Raw genomic sequence first — 16343 nt, forward strand, 5'->3', positions numbered from 1 at the left:
GTAGTTTAGTAGACGAGCCAGGATTGTTCTTGGTTGAGCACCGGGGGGGGGAGGGTCTGTGTCCCAGGATTCGATGTGCACGCTCCACCAGAAACATTGCCGATAGATCAGGGCCAAACAGCTCTTTCAGGAGACCCTCTACGTAGTGTTCCATATTTGTTATGTTCGTGGATTCTGGAACCCCCATTATATGGACATTGTTTCTTCTTGACCTCGCTTTAAGGTCTTCGTTCCGTGCCTTGATTACTTCCAGCACTTTGTCCATACGAAGTAGTCCTTCCTGTGTCTCCACCTGGCAGTCATCTGAATCCGATACTCTAGTCTCCAGGGTTTCGATTCTGGTTTCGCACTTGTCTACTTTTTGTGAGACATGGTCCATTCTCAGCGACAGAGAGTCCAGTTTAGAGTCTATCGCCCTTAAGCTGACCTTCACCTCGGCATGGCTTTAATATCATCGTCTTGCTCGGGATCCATCTGCGTTTCGGGTACCACAGTTAGCGGCATCGAGTCAATGTCCTGCAGTCTAGATGTGCGTTTCTCAAAGGTTATCTTGGCCTGCTTATTGTCCGTTTTCCCCAAAACTGCTCTTCTGCTGTGGTGCCTGTTCACTGTCAGTAAGGGCACTGATCCACTGCCCGCCAGGTCATCCGGCACCAACTGCTAGCAGGGGTATCATGCAAAAAGTCCCAACGAGGGTCGGGTATCACCTCCGCCACACTTCAGAGGGCAGCTACTCCTGTGGAGGAGCCAGTTATGGATATTGCCGTTAGTCTGTTCGAAAGCGCACCTGGTCTCTGGGTATGTCTGTCAGTCTGTAGTCCTGCTCCCTCAGGTCTCACTGCTGCGCGTGGCTCAGGGTCTTGACAATGAGGGCCTAGTTGATGACACCGTCGATAGGTGCGGGGATTCAGCCACAGTTCCACCAAGGTCGTGGATGTGCAATTTATAAGTGTATTAGCAGGTGCGTTTCTCATCATGCTGGTGCTGAAGGTCAGTTCTTTAGTTGTAAAACATGAGTCTTTTCTTCTCTGTCTCACTGTCTCACTGCTGCCGGGACCCGATCTGACTTCGCGACTGGTCCTGGGTCTGCTAAGGATTTATGGCTGGTGTTAGGTCGCGGTGTCCGGCCAAGACGTGCCCATCTACTTTTTCCCAGGTTGGGTTTCGTTAGTGCGCACTTTGAAGCCCCTGCGGGAGGGCGGTCCTCGGGACTCACACAGAGCACGCTTTCCTACCTGAGCCCGCGGGCATCAGCTCCCGCCCCCAGTTTTCGGTGTTCCAGGACGGGCCTCCCGTCACTGCGTTTGGCCTCAACCCCTCTGTATCTCCAATGTCTGTTACTTGAGAGTTCCCCGAGGCACCAATCTCTCATCAGCCAGGGCCCTCAGGCTGGTCGCTGCAGTATGTTTCCCTCTGCTGGCTCAACTTTACACTGGTTTTGCCTCCCTCCTGAGATAGCTCTGCGTCGGTTTAAAATGCGTTGCGGGCCACTCACCCCCGCTACGCCCGATGCACAATGTCATCACTGTCGTTCTTGCCGGGGGCCCTCCATGATGCCACCGCAATTGCACACTCTCCCACGTCGCCGTGGACCCCCGCAACTATCTCCAAGGTCTCAGGGAGCGCAGGTGAGAGCCTCGTCTGGCGCGCACACACCCGACCGCAGTCAGCAAGCCTCATGGACGGTTCCGACCTCCGAGCCTCACTCGCGGCAGCACCAGTTTTCCTCGCAGGCGTCGGTCAGCAAGTGCACTACTGCTTGTATGCACACGCAATCTTGCCTCAATCAGCTTTGGATCCCAGCCGCTGCGGACACGATGAGTCCGATCCTGCTCATCCTTCACTGGTACGATGCCATATTTCGTCCCCGGTCGGGCCCGACAGCGTAGACTGACGTGGTTAACTTCCGTGATTTCTATTGCACCGAACCCCGAGACCCAGGGGTGCGCTCCACTTTGGTTTCTGTATCTTACTGCTGCAATTTAGGTACAGGACGAGTAGTTTATAACAGGATAGATGGCGTATAATGTGCTTGGCCGGCAGAGCCACACTATCGAGCGGCCATCTTGCAGCTCGGCTTGGCCACACCCCGTAATATTCCCACTTTTGTTTATTTTTATTTGGGGTGCTCAAAACTCACTTGTGTCCGATTCTTAGTTGTTCTATGCACTTTGGGTGCATATTTATCATCAGTTGCACTATAAGAAATAAGAAATGGCCCTTGCACAATAAGGTGAGGTACCCACCGGATTCCTGCTACCCTACTTGCCATGGACTGGGTAGGGGTTGGGAGGAACCAATCTGCCCTTGAAGAGAATCGGGCACACCCCTGAATAGGAGTATAGCAAACCACAATAACTTTGGCAAGCACAATCAGCACCGAAGACACATGCAAGCCACCTTGGTGTCCAACAAAGGCTTCAGCCTGCTGAAGGCCTCTAAATGCTGAAACGTATCATCCCTGCACCATGCTTTTTATGTATTTCTACGACTGTTCCATGTCCTAATATCGCAGTTTGGCTTGAGAATCACTTTTCTGTATCACATGTAAATTACATGGCAGACTGCTCAACTGTGATATATAAACAACATGACAAATTGTAATTTCATATGTATGACAAAATCCATTTTTTGCAATCATTCCATGGAGTAGCGTTCTGACTGTCCGCAAAGTTGCTTTAGTACATCATCTGTGACAGTATGGGTTCAGGGACGTAACATAGGCCCCGTAAGCCCAGGGGGGCTCAAGTCTCCATGGGCCCCCAACCCTTTTGAAGCTTTATTCAGCCCATGCCCAATGGATAACTGTCAGATTTGGGAGACTTGTGGGCCTCACCACATTCTGCAGGTTGGCCCCATCATTTTTCATTATTCTACAGTATAGGCCATCCCAGTGTCACTACAATACAAGATTTCCCAGTTCCCTCAATCATTAAACTGCTCAGTCTCCCACAATAGGTTAAGGCATTGCGGCGACATGTCACCCCTGAGGGTTTTGGGACAAGCATCTGTAGCGCCAACAGCCGGGAACTTACTTTGGCAGAATGATGCACACTGCGTGGGATGCTGCCCACACACATCTGAGCAGCTGACGCAGCTCGACAGAAGCTTGTCATAGTAGAAGCCTGCTTGCTTGCTGCATTTCATGGATTCTGAAAAAAACAGACAAACATAATGCTGCAGTTATTATAAAGCAACCAGTGAAAATCTGTCCCTTCTCAAACACTAACAGGATTCTTCTGGGTGCAGGATACTTATGGACTTGGCTATCAATAGTGCAGCAGAGGGCCTCCTAAGCTTAGGCTTGTGGTGGGCTCACTGCATGTGGTTAAGGCTGCCTTGACTACCTACTCAAGGCGTGGGGGGCATTGCATTAGGTCCAATTGCAAACTTTCTAACCCACTGAAAATATATAGGTTGTTGTGTCAGGTTTGCATTATTTATTTCTTATGTAGATCTGATAAAAAAAGTCTACTGGTATGATTTACAATACAACGCTAATGGGGATTTACATTTTTTTAGCGTTTTATATACTAGACCCGAGACATCAGGTATCAGAGCGCTTTACATGAGCACCAGCTTCGTTACATGAGGATACATTAATTTTTTTAGCCACGGGGAGATTAAGTGATTTGCCCAGAATCACAGGATGTTGGGTGTCGTTGCAGAGACTCGAACCTGGTTCCCCAGCTTCAAGGTCGACCGCTCTAGCGGTAGGGCTACATTCTCTCCAATTTAACCCAAAATAACACAATGCAGCACAAAGGGCTGACTTTCGTTACTTTGTGCCAAAGGGCAGTTCCATAGTTGGTGCATGGCGCTCCAATGTGACCCCCATGGGTTTTAACGCAAATCCCCATCTACAAAGAATAGTAGACAGGGATTTGTGCCAATTCCTGCACCTCCCGGAAGCAGCTGTAAAAAACACAAGGGGAAATGTTTTTTTCCTTTTCATGTGTGATACATTGTACAGCACATTTGCAAAGAGGAAAATGCCTTATACCATAGTTTTTGCACTTGAAGGGACTCCTTCCTGCTCAAAACCTAAGGTGATCAGAAGCATGCTTGGTGGTATGTCGAGCTTTGTTTTAATCACTTTCACAGTGGGAACAAAAGTGGCATCCTTTGTTGAAATCTTGACCGCTTGTGCCAAAGATTAGCGAACAGACCATCCCATTTTCTGGTGAATTATTATTTAAAATGGATTTCTCTTTTCATATTCTTGATCCTAATATTACAAAAAGATAAACAATAATATATTTGGGTATTCTTCTACCCACAAATACATACAGCTAGGCAGCCAACTAATTATCATCTATCCCTACATTCTTCCCCCTACATGTTAATATTCACCATTTTTTTTTTTTACATTCTGTCATCCATCAGTCAGTGTGTCACCATTCCATCTGTCCATCAGTCCACCCATCCATATGCAAACCTATCCATTCATCTTCAAACCTATCCATCAAACCATCCTTCCATTCATCCATCCATCCACCCACCCTTTCACTCAGTCAACCATCCTTTCACTTATCCATCCCCCTTTCATCCATCCATTCTTTCAATCATCCATCATTTTGCTCATCCATTCACACTTTCACTCCATCTATCCTCACTTTCACTCATCCATCCATCCACCATTTTAATCAGCAGTCTATCCAACCTTTTACTCAGCTATCCATCCTTACCCTCATCCAGCCACCCTTTGACCTATCCATCCACTCATCCATCATTCATTTACCCTTTTCACTCATCGATCTATCTGTTCACTCACTCATCCATCCATCCACCCTTTCAATCATCCATCAAATCCACACTTTCACTCATCCATCCATCTTTTCATACATCCAAAGCGTCTACCCTCCCTTTCACTCATCCATCCATTCTTTCACTCACCCTTCCATTCATCCTTTCACTTATCCATCCATCCATCCTTTCACTCACCCATCCATTCATCCTTTCACTCATTCATCCTTTCATTCCTTCCATCCATCCTTCCTTTCATTCCATCCACCCACCCTTTCACTCATCCATAGTTTCACTCTCATCCATCCGCTCTCATCATCCATCCATCCATTCACCCTTTCTCTCATCTATCCTTCTTTTCACTAATCCACCCTTACATCAATCCTTTTACTCATTCATCTAAGCATCTATCCATCCACCCTTTCACTCACTGATCCATCCCCATTTCACTCACACATCCGTCTGTCCATTTAACCTCTCACTCACTCTCCCACCCGTTCACGTTATTTATGAGACTTTGTCTGCCGAAGAGGCCCATCAACAACCCCACCCCGCTGTAACTGCTAAAGTGGGAGGGTTTCCACAACAACATTATTATAAATACTTGCAATTTAGGATTACTTTGTGAGATCACAATGCCTTAAATCGGTAGAGACTCATCAAATATTGATATTTTTACATGAACCTCATCAGAAGAAGACAACATTTAGTCACGATAAACTTGATCCTTCAATACAATTAGCTGCAAAATGGGGCTCAATCCCTGTGGAGGAAGTAACCCCTACAATGCTAAATGATGCATTCTCAACATTAAAAAGATGCTGTCTGGTCTATTCATTTGAGACTTCAGCAATTTAAGACAGTATGCATGCTGTACTATACGCCTGACAAGATAGTAAGGTGGGGGCTAACAACAATTAATCACTTAATTAGTAGGGTCAACTGCCCCAAATGTGGAGAGCATGGGGCTAACATCGTTCATATGTTTGCCACTTGCCCACAGCTAATCGCTTTTTGGCAAGAGGTTATGTTGGGCTCCAAAAACCGTCTCAGACTAGACATGACCTTTTCCGATGAAGAGATTATACTGGGTTATAAGAGGGATCCTAACCGAACATGTTGCACACTAGTGGCTATAAATATAGTTACTACTAGATTGCCTATAGCTAGAGCCTGGATCTCTCCAAGACCTTGTATGGCAGTAGAATGGTGGGGTATTGTTGTGGAGGTTTTTGAACGGGAAAAGGCCTTGGCTAAGGCTAGGGGCTTAAAATCGATGCAGAGATTTAATGCTATTTGGTGGGGTATGAGCTAAGACTGATGTTGAAAAACTGTGTGGCATTTTGGTTTGTAATATTTTCCTTTCTTCTGTGCATGTTTGATTCCTCTGTAAATAGAAGAGATGTTCTTTTTGAAAGCACAACATGATGATATATTTTACTTTGCTGCTCTTGTCTCCTTTGCAAAAAATAAAAAAAACAAATAAACAAATAAATAAACAAGCATTGGCATAGCCAATAGGTCTCGCCTTTGGGGCCTTATAAGTGTTTAGCCATGCAACAGTTGCATAGCTAAATACTTATAAGGTCCCAAAAGCGAGACCTATTGGCTATGCCAAGCGGCCGTGCTGCCGTGAAAGTGATCGCGATCAAACATCAAAGCGGACGTGCTGCCGCGAAAGTGAAAGTAATCAAGGTCATGCGTGGCGCGCGCGCCCGCGCACATGCACTGTAGCTCTAGGCTGGCCTGGTAGCACTTTTTGGAGCCCTCTCAATAAGTCTCGCCAGACCAGCGCATGCATTGGGTCAGGCGAGACCTAATAAAAAATGGGAGGGTGACGGACTTTCTCACTAAAAAGCTGTAAGCTTCCAGGCACCAGACTGCCCTTCTCTAGATGTTAACAAGATCTGCCTAAAATAGAAAGTCTGTTACTGGGGGAAACTGGTCCTACGCCCCCATGCCTCCACCACTACTGTGATCCCTCACACTACTTGCTTGGGGATGTTGATGATAATCTCTACACAGGAGGGGTGTCACTGGGCAGTGTGCCTTGTTGCCTCACCATCAGGAAGGACTTCTCCTGCAGATTAGGAGGACCCTTCCATTGCAGGCAGACCAGGCAGATTTGAAGGGGCCTCATAATGGTAGCACTCACAGACAAGGTGATCAGCAGATGACTGTCCCACAGCCATGAGATGCAGAGACTATGCATTGGTTTGTGAACACATCACGCCTGGCTTAAAGCCGGGGCACTGTTGCTGATGATACCTAACCTGCTGGAATAGGGGGAAGAGGGTGAGTTAAACAGCAAAAATTGGATGAAAAATGCGAAAATTGCAGGCACCAATGGTATGCTCAGAAATCCACTAAGCATGAGAAAAGTAGGCTCAGTAAAACACCAATTACAGAATAAACACGTCCTACGCCGGCTAGTCAAACCGACAGGCTCACTTACAGTGCCTACCACTCCTCCTACCTGCATCTGAGTGACGCTCCATCAGGATGGCCCCACTTTAAGCCTGGCAATTGGCTGAGTGAGATAAAAAAAATTAAAAATAAACAGGTTTTGTTATAAATTTATTTTTCAGTGGGGCAACGCTCTTCTGCCATAACGGAGGAGCCGCCCCTATGCTTCGACCTAAAAAAGGAATTGTGTAGGATACCTTGTTGTGCAGGGAGTGGAGATAGTGGTGTGTATGACATAAACACACCCAGTTTCTTACTTGACCCCCGGGTGGCAGTCTACCCATGCTTTGGGAATTGAAAAACCATAGGTTGAAGGAGCACTTTTTTTTTTTAAAAATACCTTTGGAGACAGACACATGTAAACACTGATCTGCATGAAAAAACAATAGTTTGTAAAATGCAGTTGCTCTTTTGACTAATTACTCTACGGGCCTTCCAACTAACTCCTGAGGCGGAAAGCCGGGAGCGCTGCTCTTTTTAATGTGTTTAAATTTGTATTTGTACTGCTGTGGCTGCTCTCTTACCGGCATCCTGCCACGATCTCTTGCCTGCCCTCAGAGGTCCCAGACAGCCGATTTGGGGGCTGCCTTGGGGAATCCTCCCTCGCTGCCGCCATCTACCGCGAGCGAGTAAGCTCCGCCCACTTTACCGGCCACGCCCCCTCCCATCTGATATAAGGGCGCGCTGATTACTAGCGCGTCCTTGCAACTAACTCCTGAGGCGGAAAGCCGGGAGCGCTGCTCATTTTAATGTGTTTAAATTTGTATTTGTACTGCTGTGGCTGCTCTCTTACCGGCATCCTGCCACGATCTCTTGCCTGCCCTCAGAGGTCCCAGACAGCCGATTTGGGGGCTGCCTTGGGGAATCCTCCCTCGCTGCCGCTATCTACCGCGAGCGAGTAAGCTCCGCCCACTTTACCGGCCACGCCCCCTCCCATCTGATATAAGGGCGCGCTGATTACTAGCGCGTCCTTCCAACTAACTCCTGAGGCGGAAAGCCGGGAGCGCTGCTCATTTTAATGTGTTTAAATTTGTATTTGTACTGCTGTGGCTGCTCTCTTACCGGCATCCTGCCACGATCTCTTGCCTGCCCTCAGAGGTCCCAGACATCCGATTTGGGGGCTGCCTTGGGGAATCCTCCCTCGCTGCCGCCATCTCCCGCGATCGAGTAAGCTCCGCCCACTTTACCGGCCACGCCCCCTCCCATCTGATATAAGGGCGCGCTGATTACTAGCGCGTCCTTCCAACTAACTCCTGAGGCGGAAAGCCGGGAGCGCTGCTCATTTTAATGTGTTTAAATTTGTATTTGTACTGCTGTGGCTGCTCTCTTACCGGCATCCTGCCACGATCTCTTGCCTGCCCTCAGAGGTCCCAGACAGCCGATTTGGGGGCTGCCTTGGGGAATCCTCCCTCGCTGCCGCCATCTACCGCGAGCGAGTAAGCTCCGCCCACTTTACCGGCCACGCCCCCTCCCATCTGATATAAGGGCGCGCTGATTACTAGCGCGTCCTTGCAACTAACTCCTGAGGCGGAAAGCCGGGAGCGCTGCTCATTTTAATGTGTTTAAATTTGTATTTGTACTGCTGTGGCTGCTCTCTTACCGGCATCCTGCCACGATCTCTTGCCTGCCCTCAGAGGTCCCAGACAGCCGATTTGGGGGCTGCCTTGGGGAATCCTCCCTCGCTGCCGCTATCTACCGCGAGCGAGTAAGCTCCGCCCACTTTACCGGCCACGCCCCCTCCCATCTGATATAAGGGCGCGCTGATTACTAGCGCGTCCTTCCAACTAACTCCTGAGGCGGAAAGCCGGGAGCGCTGCTCATTTTAATGTGTTTAAATTTGTATTTGTACTGCTGTGGCTGCTCTCTTACCGGCATCCTGCCACGATCTCTTGCCTGCCCTCAGAGGTCCCAGACATCCGATTTGGGGGCTGCCTTGGGGAATCCTCCCTCGCTGCCGCCATCTCCCGCGAGCGAGTAAGCTCCGCCCACTTTACCGGCCACGCCCCCTCCCATCTGATATAAGGGCGCGCTGATTACTAGCGCGTCCTTCCAACTAACTCCTGAGGCGGAAAGCCGGGAGCGCTGCTCATTTTAATGTGTTTAAATTTGTATTTGTACTGCTGTGGCTGCTCTCTTACCGGCATCCTGCCACGATCTCTTGCCTGCCCTCAGAGGTCCCAGACAGCCGATTTGGGGGCTGCCTTGGGGAATCCTCCCTCGCTGCCGCCATCTACCGCGAGCGAGTAAGCTCCGCCCACTTTACCGGCCACGCCCCCTCCCATTTCCTCTTTCCTTTGATTCTCTCATAAAAGGATGTGTATGGGCCGGAGGCGCAGCGGACGGGCGCAGCGGGCGCGCGCCTAAGGCAAGCCCGTCTGCGCCCGTCCGCGACTGTCCGGGGCTAGGGGCTCGCCACTCTGCCTCACCTACCACCTATGCCCCCGACCACTTGCGTAGCCTCCAGGGATCATGGTCCCTACCGTCCTCCACCTGCTCTCGCATTTCCTCTCTCGGCCTGTCGCCTGTTGTTCCTCCCGACATCCCCCCTCCTCTAGCTATCCCCCCCCACTCTCCTAGTGATAATGCTTTCCCTGCTACCTCCAAAACCCTTACGGCACTCTACCTCAACACCCGGTCTGCTGTAGCCCATGCACACGAACTCTCGGTTCTGCTTGACCTTCATGCCCCGGATCTTCTTTTTCTAACGGAAACTTGGTTCTGCGATGACTCCCTCCCTGCCCTATTGGCCATCCTACCAGCTCCATACTACGCCCTTCGAGCAGATCGCCCTACTGGCAGAGCCGGGGGCGGCGTGGCGGTCATCGCACGTACCGACCTTCCTTTCCAAACTCTGTCCCTGCCGGACATCGCAAATACAGAGTACTTGGCAATCCGCACTACATCCACTACGCCCCCTCTTACCTGTTTTCTTACCTACCGTCCTCCCCGTTCCACTTCATTGTTTCTCCTTGACTTCCTGGAAGTCCTAGCCACAATCACCGTTAATAATTCCTCCATTCTACTCCTTGGTGACTTCAACTTCTGGCCCTCTGATCCAGCGGAATGCTCTTCTTCAAAAGAATTTTCAGAAACTCTCCAATCCCTCAACTTTACATCTCATATCCACTCCCCTACCCATATTAAAGGTCATACATTAGATCAGATCTGGTCCCTGAACTGTCCTGTGGAGTCCCTTTCTATCTCGCCTTGTACATGGTCTGACCACTACTTGATCTCATTTGCCCTCCCCATTCACACTCCGACCAAGTCCTCTCGTCCCAAAAACATCTGGGTTCGTGCTTGGGGGTAGAGTTGACTCGGAAAACTTATCGTCCCTACTCACCACTTCCCTCCCTTCTCTGCATGGCCTACCCACCCTCTCCCAGGTCAAGGCCATTGAACAGTGGCTTTCCTCAGGCTGCGATTCTGTTGCTCCTTTAAAACAAATCACCTCTAAGCGAGAGAAGGATGCCAATCGGTGGTTCAACGCAGAGCTCAAGGCCACCAAACTAGCTGTACGTCGCGCGGAGCGGGCTTGGAGGAGAAATTACTGCCCCCTTTTACGATCAGAGTTCATTAACATCTTGACCCAATATAAAAAAGACATCTTGAGGGCTAAAACCACCTATTTCTCCTCCAAAATCCTTGCAGCAGAAAACCAGTCGAAGGAAATTTTTTCGATCGTGCATAATTTGGCGTTTTCGGACAGAACAACTTTAAAGCCCGCCCCTTCCAAAGAACTCTGTCACTCCCTCAATAACTATTTTATTCATAAAATAGCTACTATCAAAACCAACATCCCTCCCCCTTCCCCCACTTTTGTTGATCCCCAGTGCCCCCCTCCTAAGGGAGAACTCACCACCCTCCCTCTTCTTACTAAAGAAACCCTGACATCCATAATACCCCTTGTCAAATCTGGCTCCCCACTAGATCCTTGTCCGGCCCATATTCTCCGTCACATCTTTACCACATGTCCAGACCCTCTCCTTCACCTCCTCAACAGCTCCCTTTCTCAAGGCGTAGTACCGCACCCATTAAAATCTGCGGTTATTGTACCCATTCTTAAAAAACCGGGCGCGGACCCCTCAATTCCTGCCAACTTCCGCCCCATCTCCCTTCTGCCATTTCTGGCAAAGGTGCTCGAGCGCCATGTCACCACCGCTCTGAGCTCCTTTGTGGAGAAGCACGGAGCTCTCGCCCCCTGCCAGGCCGGGTTTCGCCCCGCACACTCTACGGAGTCCGTAGTCCTCTCAGTCCTGGACAACCTCAGGGAGGGTATGGATACTAACCAGCCCCAGGCCTTGGTGCTCCTCGATCTCTCAGCCGCTTTTGACACGGTGGATCATACCATCTTGCTCTCCCGTGTCAAGGCGGCGGGGATCGGGGGCACCGCTCTGGTCTGGCTATCCTCCTTCCTGAGTGACCGCACCCAGGCTGTTCGCCTGGGCGACTTTACTGCGGACGTTCGGAGAGTTCAATGCGGGGTCCCCCAAGGTTCCTCCCTTTCCCCTCTTTTGTTTAACCTTTATATTGCCCCTCTTATCTTCTCTCTGCAACAAATGGAGGTCGCCGTATTTAATTATGCGGATGACCTCCAACTGGTCTTCAATCTGTCTCCTTCCTCCTCTTCTGTTCTTAATTTCCAATCTATTATGCTCCATATCCGGGACTGGATGAACCACAACCATTTAAAGCTCAACCCAGACAAAACTGAGCTGGTGTTGACGGGTGGTTCATCCAGCCCCTGGTCTTCTTTATACTGGCCCCCCTCTCTTGGCCTTTCACCTATCCCTTCGACCTCAGTTAAAACTCTAGGCATAAAACTCAATTCTCAACTCACTCTTCACTCTCAGGTCAGCTCTGTGGTTTCTTCTTCTTTTCTATCACTGCGCACTATACGCAGGGTGTCCCGCTTCTTTTCCTTTACCGCCCTCAAACTGATCATCTTGGCCATGGTGGTTTCCCGCCTGGATTATGGCAACGCCCTATATGCAGGTATTCCTGCATATAGTCTACGGCGTTTACAACAGATTCAAAACCAGGCGGCCCGCCTGGTCTTTAAACTCCCTAAATTTCACCACACTACTCCCCTACTGAAATCTTTGCATTGGCTTCCTGTTCGTGCCCGGGTTCAGTTTAAGCTCGCCTCCATCACTTTTCAGGCTCGACTGGGCTCGGCACCGGCTTTTATCTCTTCTGAGATTACCCCTTACGTTCCCGCCAGGGAACTACGCTCATCCACTCAGTCCCTTCTTACTATCCCGCATTACCGGAGAAAGAAATGGGGAGGCTCGAAATTTGCGACCCTTGCCCCGCTCCTCTGGAATTCTCTTCCTCTTGAACTCCGAACCCTCACTTTGTACCCGGAATTTCGGAAACATCTCAAGGCTCACCTGTTTATAAAGTCCTTTAATTAAATTTCCCGTAGCTTGCTCTTGGTTCTCTGTTTTGGTCCTCTGTTAGTTGTAGCGCCAAGAAACCGCTGGTGTATGTGCGCTTTAAAAATAATTTAAATTCAAATTCATACGGGCCTTATTATGAGTTTGCGCCGTATTGGTGGTGGTGGTGGTGCGAACACAGTGAGCTCGGTGGTCCGACCGGCATATGACGAGATGGGCGGATCGGCTTTGCGATGAGACCGCCGGGTTCGCAGTCAGGGAAAGGCATAGGCCGGTACAAGGGAGCTGCACCGCCGTCTGTATTATGAGGTGCCTGTTCTACGAGTGTACCATGGCGGTTTGACCACCTGCTTCAAGGTGGCGGTGACGCAGGATTTGGGGTGCATACTCACCCTGTTCTTCTTCCAGGCAGATTCCAACATTAATCCCTTTTTACAGGTCCCCCTTCATAGCAGGATTTTCACCCCAAAAAGTATGACTCTGTTCGCAGCAATCTTCAGGTGAGTCCTTTTCGAAGCATATACCCATTGACACGACTGCCCGCATATGGGGTGAACCATACTAATGGGTATATGGTATTTTTACACACATATCATGAATATGTGTGTATCCCACACATCTGCAGTCAAAATGCACACTCAGGCATTGATGCATTTGTGAAAAATACTCACCACCACTGCAAGATCCCCGCCTCCACACTGCCGGCTCCGTGGTCAACTCGTAATACGCTGTCTTTGGACTGCCAGCGCCATGGGCTGCTGGCGAGGGCAGACGCTGTCCTACAGTGGTCGGACCGCCAAACTCATAATAAGGCCCTTAACCTCTGTATGAGCTTGAGCAACACCTCAACCTGCAAGAAAAACATAATTGTCCATTCTTATGCTGACCTCCTGCCAGATCATATGAGAATGCTGAAGTACCCCCTCTCACCCTTATTGCCAGAGTCACTTCTGTGAGGTGTGTCTACAGAAATGGTGATGGTAGTGTGCGAGGGTGGTTGTTACTCATTCCTCTGGCAGTATGAGCCAGGGTTAGTGATCTGACCTTTATGTGGGCATGTGCACCTCTGTTATTTGAGAAGAGGGTGGCTGTGGATGTCTCAGTAGGTCCAGTCTTTGCACATGTTAGGTTGTGATGAGAGTATGGCCTTGGTTGTTAGTGCATGGGGCACTGGGATGTTTAAATGATCAGTGTTGACCGACATTTAAGAGAGTATCGCTCTGTGCACTCTTAAACAAGGTGATGTGGATGTGTGGTCAGTGTGGGAAGGGCTAGTTTATATGTGGGCCAAGGCTGAATGTTGTGTTATTGGAAAAACTAGGAATGTAGATGAACGAAGGGTGTGGAAGGGGCTTTGGCTCCACTGGAGATAGATCTGGTGCATTTAATGGGGTATTTTATCCTTGAGAGGGTGGGTTATGGCTGCCCTGTTTGTTACAATAGTGTGATATGGCCATTCGGTGTCTATTTATTTGGGAGTCAAAATAACACCTTAATTCTTAAGCTGACACTGATACCCGGAGGATTGCTTAAGAATGGGAGGAAGTCATCAGAAGGCCTTTGCTCACAGCTGCAGCCTGAAGTCCTGAGCTTTAGAAGGGACACTGGCCCCTACACAGGAGTTATGCATGCTCAACTTCTCATTAAACGAGAAGTGGTTCTGCCACAACACACTAACTAAAATAAACTTTTTTATCCCCTTTTACCGTGGGATTTCATTGACTGTTATAAAAAGATCTGTCTAAACACGTATTTGAAAAGAGAAGGCCCAAACTAATTGTACTGTGTTGAAGCGTATTTAAACTTTATATGAAAAAAATCATGTATCAATATGGAACAGGACATATACATATGAAATTCTAGTGTAACATAAGGGGAGTGAGGTGTGTTATACATATATCACAATGTAATACAATAGGTACATACAAATTACTACACGTAAACAACTACATTTAGGCACAGCGTGAAAACATGGTGGTAATCTCAGCGTGACCTGGAATTTTATTCCTTCTATTTATGATGGTCAGGTTGGACTGTAATGCTTCTAGTTATGCGTCGACGTTTCGACTCTTGGATTATTGTGCTCAATTCTCACTCATAAGGATGTGGGGAACGTTTTTAAGTGTATTAGGCTATTAGAAAGATCATGTACAACAAAAATGCTTAGTTCATCAGAACCAGGCCCTGACACATGAGGAAACTGTCCCCAAGTAAGCTGTAAGATAATTAAACAAGGAATTACCTACGGCAGATCACCGAGGAATCATAAAGGAATCAAAAACAATGCCACCAGTGAATAGCAACACCAAAGAGAACTCCAAAACATAGACCCCAAAAATGACAACAAGCAATACATTCACACCACCCAAAAGCAAATGCCTATTGGGTGCGACAGCAGACGGTACCCAGGTAATGTAATAAAACGTAATAAACAGAATGAGAAAACATTATCTAAACAATCTACGGAATGCGAACAGATGACTGAAAAGAACATGACACATTATTTACAAACAGGGATTCCAAGGGCAGTAGCGCGGAGTATTCGTTTTGGAGGGCGTGGCCCCGAGCATTGCCAACACGAAGGGAAGGTTTGGCAATGTGGATTCTAATATATATATATATATATATATATATATATATATACATATATATATATATATATATATATATATATATATATATATATATATATATATATCCAAAGCAATTGTCGATTCCTCTTCGTTAAATCAACAGCCGAAGACCATAACGTTGCAAAAAGCGGTGATTTATTGTCGCTTCGCACACAACCCAACGCGTTTCGGGGACAACCCCTTGATCACGAGTAACAGGTATCGTTAGCCAATCTGCTTAAATAAACAAACCATCATGTGACAAATAATAATGGAAAACAGACTTGAAGAGTTACCATCACTCAAAAAGTCATTTTAAAATTAAATAAATGTGACAAAAACATGAAATGTTATTCAAAGCATTGGAAACATAATAATTGCTGTTTTAAATTATTTTTCACAATGTTACCTTCACAATGGAAAGATAAATAGTCTCAAGGATTAGCTCTGAAATTCATTAATCATGTCATTTTTAGCTTTCAGTCCATTCAATAGAACCCTGGGAAAACTTTATTATTCCCCTCTTTGAATTGATAAATCATACCTTGAGTCATGCTCAAGAAGATAATAAAGCCCCAGTGGTCAATCATTATGTATCTCGAAATAAATATATATAAGGGTGTCGGACGAAAAATTGGCTGATCTTCTACAACAATGAACAGAACTCCATCCTTTTCATGACTGCTTCCTAATCCAACAAATCTGCGATCTAAACAAAAACCAACAATAATCAAAAAGTTTCCATAAATAACACATTGACAAACAGATACACATAAACATACAAAAATGTGTGATGTCGCAGGCTATTAAAAAGATCTTACTTCTTAGAATAAAAAAATGTTAGAAAAACAGTGTTAAATAAATTCCCTTAGGAAAATCCGTTATACTCTTGGAAAGATCTTGTAGATACAACTCATTAAAGTTTGTAAAAATACCTATCACATTAAGTTACGTAAACATTAACAATTGTAGAGGTATGGATGCAGGAAAAACTGGCAGGATTTATGGGCGAGATTTTAATGCAAACCTGGGTTGATTGAAAATACTTGACTTACTAAACTTCAAGAGTTTCTTTTAAATTTCTCATCAAATTTGTATCAAATGTTGTGGACTTCTATCC

General features: G+C 47.5%; 1 protein-coding gene across 3 annotated transcripts in view; it reads right to left on the minus strand.

Annotated features, from left to right (window-relative positions):
- TNFRSF13B (TNF receptor superfamily member 13B) overlaps window positions 1-16343 on the minus strand; it is a 141439-nt gene that overhangs the window by 32847 nt on the left and 92249 nt on the right. For all 3 annotated transcript variants that reach the window (XM_085628919.1, XM_085628918.1, XM_085628917.1), the window contains exon 3: window positions 3036-3152. In XM_085628919.1, the coding sequence (XP_085485045.1) occupies window positions 3036-3152 (117 nt within the window). The remainder of the gene's footprint in view (window positions 1-3035; window positions 3153-16343) is intronic.

Source organism: Triturus cristatus, chromosome 10, assembly GCF_964204655.1.
Source record: "Triturus cristatus chromosome 10, aTriCri1.1, whole genome shotgun sequence".
Classification (NCBI taxonomy): Eukaryota; Metazoa; Chordata; class Amphibia; order Caudata; family Salamandridae; genus Triturus; species Triturus cristatus.